At 38.8% G+C, this 15,906-nt stretch overlaps 1 protein-coding gene and 3 pseudogenes across 1 annotated transcript; all 4 read left to right on the forward strand.

The window, feature by feature from the left end:
• Positions 1-1,178: 1,178 nt before the first annotated feature.
• Positions 1,179-3,978, forward strand: LOC109101884 (annotated as a pseudogene).
• A 1,555-nt stretch (positions 3,979-5,533) lies between these two features.
• On the forward strand, positions 5,534-8,484 carry LOC109101900 (annotated as a pseudogene).
• Positions 8,485-8,530: 46 nt separating this feature from the next.
• Positions 8,531-15,279, forward strand: LOC109101899 (protocadherin alpha-3-like). The gene is made up of 2 exons (XM_042770599.1): positions 8,531-11,386; positions 15,134-15,279. The coding sequence occupies exons 1-2, from the start codon at positions 9,017-9,019 to the stop codon at positions 15,143-15,145; spliced, it is 2,382 nt and encodes a 793-aa protein (XP_042626533.1). The 5' UTR covers positions 8,531-9,016; the 3' UTR covers positions 15,146-15,279.
• LOC122147564 lies at positions 11,704-15,279 on the forward strand (annotated as a pseudogene).
• Positions 15,280-15,906: the final 627 nt, after the last annotated feature.

Genomic DNA, 15,906 nt, shown 5'->3' on the forward strand with positions numbered 1-15,906 from the left:
AGATGTACTTGGATGGAGGGGTAACAAATAAATATAAGCATATTGCACATTTTATTGCATAAGTGGGGAACATTTAACTGTTCATGAGGTAGTTTGCCTGGGGGAAGAAACTGTTCTTGTGCCTGACTGGGGTAACTTTGATGTGAGGGATCCAGAGTGATTTTCTGAGCCCCTTTCCTCACTCTGGATATATATAGTTCTTGAAGGGTGGGCAGGGGGGCACCAATAATTCTTTCAGCAGTCCGAACCATTCTCTGTAGTCTTCTGATGTCTGATTTTGTAGCTGAACCAAAACCAGACAGTTATTGAAGTGCACAGGACAGACTCAAGACGGACTCTGAGTAGAACTGTTTCAGCAGCTCCTGTGGCAGGTTAAACTTCCTCAGCTGGCGAAGGAAGTACAACCTTTGTTGGGCCTTTTTCAATAATGGAGTCAATGTGATTGTCCCACTTCAGGTCCTGAGAGATGGTGGTTCCCAGGAATCTGAATGACTCCACTGCAGCCACAGTGCTGTTCTATGATGGTGAGTGGGGGGGGAGTGCAGGGGGGGTTTCTTCCTGAAGTCCACGATCATCTCCACTATTTTGAGAGTGTTCAGCTCCAGGTTGTTAAGACTGCACCAGACAGCCAGCTGCTCAACCTCTTGTCTGTAAGCAGACTCGTCACTGCCCTGGATGAGACCGATGAACATCGCTGCAACTACTCCTGTTTTTCCTGTTACTAATACGAAATTATTCATTTGTTTGTTTGTTTGAAAATAGCGCATTGTAACCAGAATTTTCAAATTTGCTTAAATGTGAAATGATAGAGATGCTGTACAAATGAATAATTATAATACGCATACCTTTTAATTAATTTATGATAATAATAATAATAATACATGTATAAGTTTAATTATTAAGTTATATAAAGTATTCCTTGTAGTAATAAAAGGGAATTGGATATTATAGAAGATCATGTTGCTCATATAGTGAAATCTAGTTAATTCGTTTAAAAAATCTCTTGATATGAAAGATGAATGCAGAACATGCAAATGCAAAAATAGACTGTTTTAACGACGAAAATACTCCCATATCATCTCATATGTTGGACACACCAAAAATAAAATAAGTTAATAAATAAATATTTTATTTTATTATAAGCAAAAAAATAAATAAAATAAAAAAACTGCAATTTGATATGATCTGTTTGTGGAGTTATAAGGGTTCTTGGTGGATATTTATTCATTAATCCACGTGGTGTCACTGTAGCCCGTTGAATATCGAGCTGTCTCCAGTGTCTGGAAGCCCCTCCCGGTTTTAGTTGGGAGGAGATTTCACACGGCTTTGTTTCAGAGAGACTGGACGTTTAAGAGAGTGTATGAAGACCTCCAGTTTTATCTTCGCTAAAATGGAATATTATTTAATATTTCTTTATTCGCATTGATGAACTTGGAATACGGTCTTTTATTTCGTGGATCACTGCACGGGATTCACTGGATGTAATAATGTTCTCGCCGTACAGAAGGAAATCTATTGTGGTCTGTATCGTGCTCGTTGTTTTAGAGTGTTGTTGGGACGCGGTATCAGGGCAGCTCTCTTATTCTGTATCAGAGGAGGTGAATCCGGGAACATCAGTGGGAAATATCGCTAAGGATCTAAACCTTAATGTTCAGGAACTGGAATCCCGCATGTTTCAGATTGTCACGGGATCAAAGAAAAAATATTTCGAGGTAAATCTAAAAACTGGGTTTCTGTATGTGAGCGAAATAATAGACAGGGAGGAGCTTTGTGCCAAAGCACCAAAATGTACAGTCAATGTAGAAGCGGTTATCAACAATCCACTGAAGCTTTATCAAATAGAAATTAATATTGTGGATGTAAATGACAATGCCCCAACTTTTAGTGACAAAACTCAGTTTTTAGACATCGCAGAGAACACTTCACCAGGCGTAAAATTCCCTCTATCTTATGCGTCTGATGCGGATGTAGGAAAAAATACTGTGAACACATATAAACTAAGCCAAAATGAATATTTTTCTTTAGCTGTGCACAAAGGAGGAGAACAGAGTGTCTCTGCCGAGCTAGTTCTGCAAAAAGCGTTAGACCGAGAGAAACAGCCTGTGATCCAGCTTACATTGACCGCTGCGGATGGAGGAAATCCACCGAGATCAGGCACATCTCAAATAATTATTAAAGTTTTAGATATTAATGATAATGCTCCTGAGTTCAGTCGCCCTTTATATAAAGCTAGTCTTGTTGAAAACTTATCAATTGGTACCACTCTGATCATTTTAAACGCAACAGACAAAGATGAGGGTACCAATGGTGAGATCGTTTACTCGCTTAGAAAGACAGGTCAAGATCACATTTTAGACATTTTTCAAATTGATCCGAATACTGGTGCCATCACAGTTAAAGGCAATATAGATTTCGAGGAGAACAATGCATTTGAGATCCGTGCACAGGCCAGTGATAAAGGGCAGCCTCCGATGTCCACGCACTGCAAAGTCCTGGTGGAGGTGCTGGATATTAACGACAATGAGCCAGAGATAACCGTGACGTCACTCCTCAGTACAGTGAAAGAGGACGCCAGTTTTAGCACTGCTGTAGCTCTTGTGTCAGTGATTGACAGGGACGGCGGCAAAAACGGTGTGGTTAATTGTGTTGCGTCTAACAAAGTGCCTTTTAAACTTGAGACGAATTACAAAAATTATTATTCTTTAGTGGTAGATGGACCTCTAGACAGAGAGCGCGCATCTGAGTATAATGTGACTATCACAGCTACAGATGAAGGGACTCCGCCACTCTCTAGCACCAGTGTCATTACTATACACGTTTCTGATGTGAATGACAACGCGCCGCGCTTTCCAGATCCCATCATTAATGTTTATGTGAAAGAGAACAGTCAGATTGGAGCTGTTATTCATACAGTATCTGCTTTTGATCCTGACGTAGGTGATAATGCCCGGATAACATATTCTTTAGAAAGCTCGAAAAGCGTCCCGGTAACATCCATGATCAACATAAACTCTGATAGTGGAGATATACACAGTTTACAGTCGTTTAACTATGAGGAGATAAAAACCTTTGAGTTCAAAGTTCAGGCCACAGACTCCGGTGTTCCTCCGCTCAGCAGTAACGTGACTGTAAATGTTTTTATCCTGGATGAGAATGACAACAGTCCCGGGATTCTCGCGCCCTATTCCGAGCTCGGTTCCGTTAACACAGAGAACATTCCCTATTCTGCTGATGCAGGTTACTTTGTGGCCAAGATCAGGGCTGTAGATGCAGATTCTGGTTACAATGCGCTGCTGTCTTACCACATCTCTGAACCCAAAGGAAACAATCTGTTCCGAATCGGAACCAGCAGCGGGGAGATCAGGACTAAGAGGAGAATGAGTGACAATGACCTGAAACTCACCCGCTGGTCATTTTGGTGTGTGATAACGGAGAGCCCTCACTGTCAGCGACTGTGTCTATTGATGTTGTGGTTGTTGAAAGCGCAGGTGACGTCAAGACCACATTCAGACATGCGCCGATAAAGGAGGAGAGTTTCTCGGATTTAAATCTGTATTTGCTGATCGCCATTGTGTGCGTGTCCGTTATCTTTTTACTGAGTCTCATCAGTTTGCTAGCTGTAAAATGCCATAGGACAGACAGCAGTTTGGGCAGGTACAGCACCCCGATGATCACCACACACCCTGACGGGAGCTGGTCTTACTCCAAATCTGCTCAGCAGTATGACGTGTGTTTTAGCTCGGACACACTGAAGAGTGACGTAGTGGTTTTCCCAGCGTCATTTCCGCCTGCAGATGCAGAACTGATCAGTATTAATGGAGGAGACACTTTTACCAGAACACAAACACTTCCCAATAAAGAAAAGGTAAGACACTAAAGCATTTCCATTTTTTTTCTTTTCTTTTTTTTTTTTTCTTTTTTAAGTTGGACTTCTGGTGTTTCCTTTCATTGTCCTGTTTTATTGACAGACAATTACATTAGTTTCTGAGACTTAAAATGTTAAAAGTGACTTAATGGTTTATATATATATATATATATATATATATATATATATATATATATATATATATATATATTATTGGTATTATATTTTATTTGATGAATAAACCAAATTTTTGCGCTTTTGTGGAGCTGTCCAAGGTTCTGAATTGGTCCTGGCCTTTTGATGAACATCGCTGCAACTACTTGTTTCGCCTGCTACTATTATGCATGTATTTGTTTATTTATATGTTAGTTTGTTTGAAAATAGGCTGCTTTGTATTTTCAAACTTTCTAAATGTGAAATGATGATAGCTATGATGTACGAATGAGTAATTGTAATATGCATCATTTTAAATTAATTTATGATGATATTAATATATTTATTAGTCTCTTAGTTTAGTTATATAAAGTAATCCTTGCTGTATTCTAAGGGAATATGATACTATACAACTGCATGTTGCTCATAGTAAAATCTAATTAAGTCTTTTACAAATATCGGTGTAACTTTCTATGAAGCACGTATTGATACATTATAAGGGTATTCTTAAGTGATTATAATGAATGCATAATGCATTAATAATAATAATAATAATAAACTTAGAACATTTTGTATCATCTCATACATAATCATAACAACCAATTATACATTTAATACTTACACATATGTGGTTATAACTTTCAATAGTATAATTATTTAGAACACACAATTAATACCATATTAAATCCACTTAATTTATAATGGCTTACCTCATATCGTGACATTGTTTATTTAAGATCTGCAAAGTATGTTGTGAGAGGTTAGGAGTATTTCAATGTTTAAGAATGTTTCCTGTGAGGTTAATCTTAGTTTTGCTGTGAGCTAGTTTTAGATCAGTTGTAATACTTTCAAAGGAATTTATTATTATTATTATTATTATTATTATTATTATTATTATTATTATTATTATTTATAAGTGGTTTTTGTCTGCTTTAAGTACTTTTCTTAAAGCAGACAAGACCACCTATACATAATAAGATCACATTATAAAGCCTTTTGGATGTTTTCATGAAGACTTTGTACTTGTCATTTTACAGTAAAAACACTAATAAGATGTACTAAGTTATTGTGCAGATCTTAAACAAAGGTAAGATATGAAACTTATAGTACATTATAACTATGGAAAATATAATTCATTGTAACTTAAGTGGATGCAACATGTTCACTGTGTGTTATAAATCATCATACTCTTAACAGCTATAACAACAAATAAGTAAGTATTATAATACATTAAAACTGTAAGAATAGCCTTATAAGGTATTTTATTAAATACGGGATTCATAGAAAGTGTTAAGATGATATATATAATGCATTATTCATTCATTATAATACCTTAAGAATAGCCTTATAAGGTATTTTATTAAATACGGGATTCATAGAAAGTGTTACCAACATATCTCTTGATATGAAAGAGGAATATAGAATATGCAAATGCAAACTAGGCCTAGTTTGTGTTTTGATGGCGAAATTGCCCCCATATCCTCTCATATATTGAAAAAAAAATAAATAAATAAATAAAATCTAAATATTTTCTTATAGTATTAGTTTAAAAAAGTTACAAATAACTGCAATTTGATATGATGATCTGTTTGTGGTATTATTAGGGTTTTTAGTGGATGTTTATTCATTAATCCGCGTGGTGTCACTATAGCCCGTATAATTTCGAGCTGTCTCCAGTGTCTGGAAGCCCCTCCCGGTTTTAGCTGGGAGGAGATTTCACACGGCTTTGTTTCAGAGAGACTGGACGTTTATGAGAGTGTATGAAGGCCTCCTGTTTTCTCTTCGCTAAAATGGAATATTATCTAATTTTTCTTTATTCGCATTGATGAACTTGGAATACGGTCTTTTATTTCGTGGATCACTGCACGGGATTCACTGGATGTAATAATGTTCTCGCCGTACAGAAGGAAATCTATTGTGGTCTGTATCGTGCTCGTTGTTTTAGAGTGTTGTTGGGACGCGGTATCAGGGCAGCTCTCTTATTCTGTATCAGAGGAGGTGAATCCGGGAACATCAGTGGGGAATATCGCTAAGGATCTGAACCTTAATGTTCAGGAACTGGAATCGCGCATGTTTCAGATTGTCACGGGATCCAAGAAAAAATATTTCGAGGTAAATCTAAAAACTGGGTTTCTGTATGTGAGCGAAAGAATAGACAGGGAGGAGCTTTGTGCCAAAGCACCAAAATGTACAGTCAATGTAGAAGCGGTTATCAACAATCCACTTAAACTTTATCAAATAGAAATTAATATTGTGGATGTAAATGACAATTCTCCGTCGTTCAGCGAGAAATCACAAACGTTAGAAATTCCTGAGACCACCACTTTGCCTGGTGTTAGATTTCCTCTCCATCACGCTACAGACGCAGATGTTGGGAAAAATTCAATAAATACTTACAAGCTTAGCTCGAACGAATATTTTTCTTTAGCTGTGCACAAAGGAGGGGAACAGAGTGTGTCTGCTGAATTAGTGCTGCAGAAAGCTTTAGATCGAGAGAAACAGCCTGTGATCCAGCTCACACTGACCGCTGTAGACGGAGGGACCCCATCTAAAACAGGCACATCTCTTATAATTATCAAAGTTTTAGATATTAATGATAATGCTCCTGCTTTCAGCAAGCCCTTGTATAAAGCAACCGTTTTTGAAAATGTGGCTATTGGAACGACAATTGTGGTATTAAATGCGACAGACTTTGATGAAGGTACTAATAGTGATATTCTGTATTCTATAATTAAAAGAGATCAGAATAAAATCCTGCAGATTTTTGAAATTGATCCGAATACTGGTGCCATCACAGTTAAAGGCAATATAGATTTCGAGGAGAACAATGCATTTGAGATCCGTGCACAGGCCAGTGATAAAGGGCAGCCTCCGATGTCCACGCACTGCAAAGTCCTGGTGGAGGTGCTGGATATTAACGACAATGAGCCAGAGATAACCGTGACGTCACTCCTCAGTACAGTGAAAGAGGACGCCAGTTTTAGCACTGCTGTAGCTCTTGTGTCAGTGATTGACAGGGACGGGCGGCAAAAAAACGTGTAGTTAATTGTGTTGTGTCTAACAAAGTGCCTTTTAAACTTGAGACGAATTACAAAAATTATTATTCTTTAGTGGTAGATGGACCTCTAGACAGAGAGCGCGCGTATGAGTATAATGTGACTATCACAGCTACAGATGAAGGGACTCCGCCTCTCTCTAGCACCAGTGTCATTACTGTACACGTTTCTGATGTGAATGACAACGCGCCGCGCTTTCCAGATCCCATCATTAATGTTTATGTGAAAGAGAACAGTCAGATTGGAGCTGTTATTCATACAGTATCTGCTTTTGATCCTGATGTAGGTGATAATGCCCGGATAACATATTCTTTACAAGAAAGCTCGAAAAGCGGCCCGGTAACATCCATGATCAACATAAACTCTGAAAGTGGAGATATACACAGTTTACAGTCGTTTAACTATGAGGAGACAAAAACGTTTGAGTTCAAAGTTCAGGCCACAGACTCTGGTGTTCCTCCGCTCAGCAGTAACGTGACTGTAAATGTTTTTATCCTGGATGAGAATGACAACAGTCCCGGGATTCTCGCGCCCTATTCCGAGCTCGGTTCCGTTAACACAGAGAACATTCCCTATTCTGCTGATGCGGGCTACTTTGTGGCCAAGATCAGGGCTGTAGATGCAGATTCTGGTTACAACGCGCTGCTGTCTTACCACATCTCTGAACCCAAAGGAAACAATCTGTTCCGAATCGGAACCAGCAGCGGGGAGATCAGGACTAAGAGGAAAATGAGTGACAATGACCTGAAAACTCACCCGCTGGTCATTTTGGTGTGTGATAACGGAGAGCCCTCACTGTCAGCGACTGTGTCTATTGATGTTGTGATTGTTGAAAGCGCAGGTGACGTCAAGACCACATTCAGACATGCGCCGATAAAGGAGGAGAGTTTCTCGGATTTAAATCTGTATTTGCTGATCGCCATTGTGTGCGTGTCCGTCATCTTTTTACTGAGTCTCATCAGTTTGCTAGCTGTAAAATGCCACAGGACAGACAGCAGTTTGGGCAGGTACAGCACCCCGATGATCACCACACACCCTGACGGGAGCTGGTCTTACTCCAAATCTGCTCAGCAGTATGACGTGTGTTTTAGCTCGGACACACTGAAGAGTGACGTAGTGCCCTTTCCTGCGCCATTTCCGCCTGCAGATGCGGAGCTGATCAGTATTAATGGAGGAGACACTTTTACCAGAACACAAACACTTCCTAACAAAGAGAAGGTAAGGCTCGTTCCTTGAAGCGCAGATATTTGTGTGTAGTTTTTTTTTATATAGAATTTAGCGTATGCTCACGTTTTAGGTTATAGGCTTAATAAAATAAAAGCTCGATTTTAGAACTGGTTTTATTTTTATTTCTAATGTCGACCATATATTATTTTTTAACACGTGTGCAGATTTTCGCCCTTTTTTTTTTTTTTTTTTTTTGTAATAATAATGATAATAATGATGATTATTATTATTATTATTGCATTTTATTCTAAAATGAAACTTTTCATTAGCAATATGTATTGCATTTTTTATGTTTCTATATGGCTATTATTCAGATTTGATGTATTGTAAAGGCCTAACATGTTTTCACAGTATCTTAGATTATCTGATGGCAATCAGTAGCATCTTATCTTTATCAATATCTGGTGAATTGTTTTCTCCGTTACCTTTTTAAAATATGTGTAATTTTGAGATCAGAAAATGTTGGGTATTTTCAAGTACTGAGCTTATTTGTCCACATGGTGTCAGTGGCAACCCATGTAAGTTTTCTTGTGTCTTTGTAAAGCTCCTCCTTTCATTGGGCAGGGATCCTCGCCTCGTCAGAGGTCTTTGTTCGAGAGGACAGGGCCGCCTTGGAGTTGCTATGTCGGTGTATTTGCGAAAGCAGTAAGCCTGTAATGGGATATATGAATGATATACTTTTGTTTAATCGGCAGTTTTACTAACCAGCGGAAATATGGACCTAACAGATGACTGTTGGAGCCTTAAGTGGATTTTTATTGTGATTTTATTTAATAACGCAAACGGGCAGATTGTGTATTCTGTGTCGGAAGAGGTGAACACCGGGACCACGGTAGGAAATTTAGCAAAGGATCTAAACTTGAATGTACAAGACCTCGAGAAGAGAAGATTTCAGGTCGTCACAGGATCTAACAAAAGATATTTTGATCTACATGCAAAAAATGGGATTCTCTTCGTTAGAGAAAGAATAGACCGAGAGGAGCTGTGCGGTCGGAGCTCTAAATGCGCTTTAGAGTTGGAGGCCATTGTTAGTGCGCCGATGAACATATACAGATTTGAGGTAAATATTTTAGACGTTAACGACAATGCACCTACATTTCGCACCTCAAAATTATATCTTAATATTTCTGAACAGACATTTCCAGGGCAGAGATTTACATTACCAAATGCATTCGATCTCGATGTTGGAGTTAATTCGATAAAAAGCTATAAGCTAAGTCCGAATGAGCACTTTTCTTTGGACGTGCAAAGCGGAGGGGATCAGAGTGTATCTGCAGAATTAGTGCTGCAGAAAGCTTTAGATCGAGAGAAACAGCCAGTGATACAGCTCACACTGACCGCTGTCGACGGAGGAAAGCCTCCAAAATCTGGTACGACGCAGATCATAGTTAATGTAGTAGATGTGAATGATAATATCCCTGTGTTCGACAAGCCACTTTATAAAGCGCGGATAACAGAAAATTCACCGCCCGGTGCTTCTGTGATCACAGTGAACGCAAAAGATGCAGACGAGGGGCTTAATGGTGAAGTCATCTACTCCTTTATAAATCATGATAATGATGACTCTGTAAATGCTTTCTCTATCAATCCAATTACTGGTGAGATAACCATAAAGAGCCCTATAGATTATGAAGAAACTGCTGCAATTGAAATTCGTGTTCAGGCCGAGGATAAAGGTCCAAATCCACGAGCATCCCATTGTAAGGTTTTAGTCGAAGTAATTGACGTAAATGATAACGTACCAGAAATAAGCGTAATGTCTTTGGTTAATGAAGTGAGAGAGGATTCGTCTCCAGGTACAATGGTGGGATTAATCACTGTAAAAGATGGCGACGCTGGTAAAAATGGTGTTGTGCAGCTCAAAATAAAGGACGCTGTGCAATTTAGATTAGAGAATACTTACAAAAACAGATATTCGTTAATGGTTAATGGTCCGCTAGACAGAGAGAGCGCGTCTGAGTATAATGTGACTATCACAGCTACAGATGAAGGGACTCCGCCTCTCTCTAGCACCAGTGTCATTACTGTACACGTTTCTGATGTGAATGACAACGCGCCTCGCTTTCCAGATCCCATCATTAATGTTTATGTGAAAGAGAACAGTCAGATTGGAGCTGTTATTCATACAGTATCTGCTTTTGATCCTGACTTAGGTGATAATGCCCGGATAACATATTATTTACTAGAAAGCTCGAAAAGCGGCCAGGTAACATCCATGATCAACATAAACTCTGACAGTGGAGATATACACAGTTTACAGTCGTTTAACTATGAGGAGATAAAAACGTTTGAGTTTAAAGTTCAGGCCACAGACTCTGGTGTTCCTCCGCTCAGCAGTAACGTGACTGTAAATGTTTTTATCCTGGATGAGAATGACAACAGTCCCGGGATTCTCGCGCCCTATTCCGAGCTCGGTTCCGTTAACACAGAGAACATTCCCTATTCTGCTGATGCGGGTTACTTTGTGGCCAAGATCAGGGCTGTAGATGCAGATTCTGGTTACAACGCGCTGCTGTCTTACCACATCTCTGAACCCAAAGGAAACAATCTGTTCCGAATCGGAACCAGCAGCGGGGAGATCAGGACTAAGAGGAAAATGAGTGACAATGACCTGAAAACTCACCCGCTGGTCATTTTGGTTTGTGATAACGGAGAGCCCTCACTGTCAGCGACTGTGTCTATTGATGTTGTGGTTGTTGAAAGCGCAGGTGACATCAAGACCACATTCAGACATGCGCCGATAAAGGAGGAGAGTTTCTCGGATTTAAATCTGTATTTGCTGATCGCCATTGTGTGCGTGTCCGTCATCTTTTTACTGAGTCTCATCAGTTTGATGGCTGTAAAATGCCACAGGACAGACAGCAGTTTTGGCAGGTACAGCACCCCGATGATCACCACACACCCTGACGGGAGCTGGTCTTACTCCAAATCTGCTCAGCAGTATGACGTGTGTTTTAGCTCGGACACACTGAAGAGTGACGTAGTGGTTTTTCCTGCGCCATTTCCGACTGCTGATGCAGAACTGATCAGTATTAATGGAGGAGACACTTTTACCAGAACACAAACACTTCCTAATAAAGAAAAGGTAAGAGAGCAAACACATTATTCTGTTTGCTGTGGTTTAGAACTGCTAGTTTATTTTCTTGCATTCTTCTTGCTGCATTTATATATCTTGCTGCATATATATATATATATATATATATATATATATATATATATATATATGCATATGTGTGTGTGTGTGTGTGTGTGTGGGTCAGACTGAAGGGAACATATACCAAACCATTACATTTTTTTCCCACGCTCAAAAACGCTAGAAAAAAAAAAAAAAAAAAACAGCCTGATCTCAGAACTACCTCACTCTTAACAACCTCAACCATACGACAATACACTTTGTACGACCTCACTCGTACGATTTTGTACGATTTGTCTACACCCCAGTGACGGGTAAGTTTAGGGGCTTGGTTAGGTGTAGGTCATTCGTACAAATTCATACGAATTAGCCACCTCGTAAAATATGTACGAATTGCCGTGAGATCAGGCTGTTTTTTTTCTCCTTTAAATATTTTATTTCTGTTGCTCATAGGTAAAAAAAAAAAAAAAAAAAAAAGAAAAAGTTCGTCTTTTTCACTAACGCATTCTGTCCCTGTTGCTGAAAACTCTAATGTAAAAACACCTTTAAACCTATTGTTGACCATTAGTAGGCTTATTGGCTCTTTGATTCTCACTTACATTCACAATATGAGCTACATCTTGTAATTTTCATTTGGCCTCTGCCTCGTCTCCTCCTCCTAAATAATTTGTGCTGTCCATGGTGCTAATAGCACTGACCATAAATAACATTATGACCATGCATTTAACACCGTTGATCTATTTGACAATTTCAGTTGTTGCTTTTGTTTAGTAATTTAGCTTTGCATGTTTTTAATTGCAGTTTGTAAAGTACATGAGCTGTTTATGGACTTTTTTAAAACTCAGGTCACGCTGATTTAACCATGAATAGATATTACCTTAGTAATGACATATCAATTATTAATTTTAAATTATTTTATTTGAAAATTATTTAATTAATTAATAATGAGGTCATGTGATTTCATTAGTGTTTGTGCAGAGACATTTTCGCTCGTGTTCAGCAAAAGGGAGACCGACTTCGTCCATTTCACTTCAAACATATTTAACCTCTTAATATATAATTGTTTGTTCCATACTACCTCTGTATATCCACAAGGTGTCATCAGCGACCTGAGTTACAATTATCTGTTTTCTTTCTCTCTCTCTCTGCGAGACTCCTCCCCGTTTTGGGGGCAGGGCGTTTGAGCTGCAGAAGGCTTTGTTCTTGAGAAGCCACAATATAGATGATCTGAATCGCAGTGCAGAGAGGGGTTTATTTTACTACAACAGTGTGCTGATGTTTTAATGTTTTTAGTTTTCCTGTGGATGTGATGCTGACGGAACATGGCGAATTCACTAAAGGAACGAAATATATTGTGGATATATATGACTGTATTATATTTTCTTCCGAGGATATCTTCCGGGCAGATTGTGTATTCTGTGCTGGAGGAGGCCAGTCCAGGGACTACAGTAGGCAATATAATAAAAGATTTAAACCTTAATTTGCAAGAACTGGGAAACCGTGGATTTCAGATCGCTTCCGGACCCAACAAGAGGTATTTCGATGTAAATATGAAAACGGGAATGCTTCAAATTAAAGACAAAGTAGACAGAGAGGAGCTATGTGGACGTAGCTTAAAATGTGCCTTAGAATTGGAGGCCATTGTTAATTTGCCATTGAACATGTACCGACTGGAAGTAAATGTACTGGATATAAACGACAATTCTCCAACATTTCACTCTTCATCGTTACAATTAAATGTATCTGAAGCGGCATTTATAGGGGAAAGGTATGCACTGCCAAACGCTTTTGACGCGGATGTGGGCAGTAATTCGGTAAAGAGCTACAGACTCAGTCCAAATGAACACTTTTCTCTGGATGTTCAGAGCGGAGGGGAACAGAGTGTGTCTGCTGAATTAGTGCTGCAGAAAGCTTTAGACCGAGAAAAACAGCCGGTGATCCAGCTCACACTGACCGCTGTAGACGGAGGGAAACCTCCAAGATCAGGAGCAATAAGTATAATTGTTAATATCATAGATGCAAACGACAATATTCCTGTGTTTACAAAGTCTCTTTATAAAACACGAATTCCAGAAAATGCTCCCATTGGAACTTCTGTTATCATAGTACACGCGAGTGATGCGGACGATGGACTAAATGGAGAGATTGTATATTCATTCATTAAACATGTTAATGATAGAAATATCGAGTCATTCGCAATCAATCAAGTTTCTGGTGAAATAACAGTTCATGGAAAATTAGACCACGAATCAAATAATGCTATTGAAATACGTGTGCAAGCGAGAGATAGAGGTCCGCTTCCAAGAGCAGCTCATTGTAAAGTACTGGTCGAAATAATGGACATTAACGACAATATTCCTGAAATATCTGTAACGTCTCTTGTTAATGTTGTGAAGGAGGATTCACAAAAAGGGACAATGGTCGGTCTGATTACAGTAAAAGATGATGATTCTGGCGAAAATGGATCTGTAAAATTGAAAATAGTCGATTCCCTTCCGTTTGTATTACAGAACACGTATAAGAATAAATATTCTATGATTGTTAACGGGCCTTTAGACAGAGAGAACGCGTCTGAGTATAATGTGACTATCACAGCTACAGATGAAGGGACTCCGCCTCTCTCTAGCACCAGTGTCATTACTGTACACGTTTCTGATGTGAATGACAACGCGCCGCGCTTTCCAGATCCCATAATTAATGTTTATGTGAAAGAGAACAGTCAGATTGGAGCTGTTATTCATACAGTATCTGCTTTTGATCCTGATGTAGGTGATAATGCCCGGATAACATATTCTTTGCTAGAAAGCTCGAAAAGCAGCCAGGTAACATCCATGATCAACATAAACTCTGATAGTGGAGATATACACAGTTTACAGTCGTTTAACTATGAGGAGACAAAAGCCTTTGAGTTCAAAGTTCAGGCTAGAGACTCTGGTGTTCCTCCGCTCAGCAGTAACGTGACTGTAAATGTTTTTATCCTGGATGAGAATGACAACAGTCCCGGGATTCTCGCGCCCTATTCCGAGCTCGGTTCCGTTAACACAGAGAACATTCCCTATTCTGCTGACGCGGGCTACTTTGTGGCCAAGATCAGGGCTGTAGATGCAGATTCTGGTTACAACGCGCTGCTGTCTTATCACATCTCTGAACCCAAAGGAAACAATCTGTTCCGAATCGGAACCAGCAGCGGGGAGATCAGGACAAAGAGGAGAATGAGTGACAATGACCTGAAAACTCACCCGCTGGTCATTTTGGTTTGTGATAACGCAGAGCCCTCACTGTCAGCCACTGTGTCTATTGATGTTGTGATTGTTGAAAGAGCAGGTGACGTCAAGACCACATTCAGACATGCGCCGATAAAGGAGGAGAGTTTCTCGGATTTAAATCTGTATTTGCTGATCGCCATTGTGTGCGTGTCCGTCATCTTTTTACTGAGTCTCATCAGTTTGCTAGCTGTAATGCCACAGGACAGACAGCAGTTTGGGCAGGTACAGCACCCCGATGATCACCACACACCCTGACGGGAGCTGGTCTTACTCCAAATCTGCTCAGCAGTATGACGTGTGTTTTAGCTCGGACACACTGAAGAGTGACGTAGTGGTTTTCCCTGCGCCATTTCCGCCTGCTGATCCAGAACTGATCAGTATAAATGGAGTAGACACTTTTACCAGAACACAAACACTTCCTAATAAAGAAAAGGTAAGGATGTAAATATGTAGCTACATACGAGGATTTTTTTTTAAATGATTTGTGTATTATTTTATTTATTTTTGTTTAGCTGCTGCTGTTTTTTGCTGTCCATGGTACTGAAACTCTCTATTGTTATTGATCATATGTGGCTTTGAATCTTTCTGTATGCCATCTAGGGTTTTCAACTGATCTCAGTCTTCTTTTTCATCTTCAACTTCCTGTTCTTCTTTCTAATCTTGTTTTTGCCTTGGTGGATTTTTACAGAGCAGAAACAACAACAAAAAAATAATACTAATAAATAAATACAATAATAATAAAGTTTTCAGAGTTTAATACTTAAGGCATTTTTTAAAACTTGTTTACTGCTAAAAACAAAAGTTTAAGTACATCTGTCAACAACACTGTGGAATATCAAGTTCTTTTTTAACTGTTATTATTATTATTATTATTATTATTATTATTATTATTATTATGAAATACTTGTCGAACAAAGCCATTAGAATCGTAACATTTATATGATGCAATACAGAACAAACAAATAAACAAATGAGAACGATAGAGAAATCAATATTTTTGGCACGTTTGGTACAGTTTTTAATCTAACAAAACTTAAATTTCCCTGATTTTAATTTTATTTAAATTAAGTGTGAATTGACAAAACGTACAAACATAAAACAGTATACAGTTAAGTTTGTGGTGAGTTTTAATTATCCACTAATAACATTGTTCAGTGATATAAGTAAATCGTTTGAAATTATTCTATTGTGATTTTAAAGATATTG

Source organism: Cyprinus carpio, chromosome A14 (assembly GCF_018340385.1).
Source record: "Cyprinus carpio isolate SPL01 chromosome A14, ASM1834038v1, whole genome shotgun sequence".
NCBI lineage: Eukaryota > Metazoa > Chordata > Actinopteri > Cypriniformes > Cyprinidae > Cyprinus > Cyprinus carpio.

Bases quoted from the DNA above. Each gene is read 5' to 3' on its own strand.
- LOC109101899 (XM_042770599.1), top strand. From the start codon at position 9,017: ATGGACCTAACAGATGACTGTTGGAGCCTTAAGTGGATTTTTATTGTG.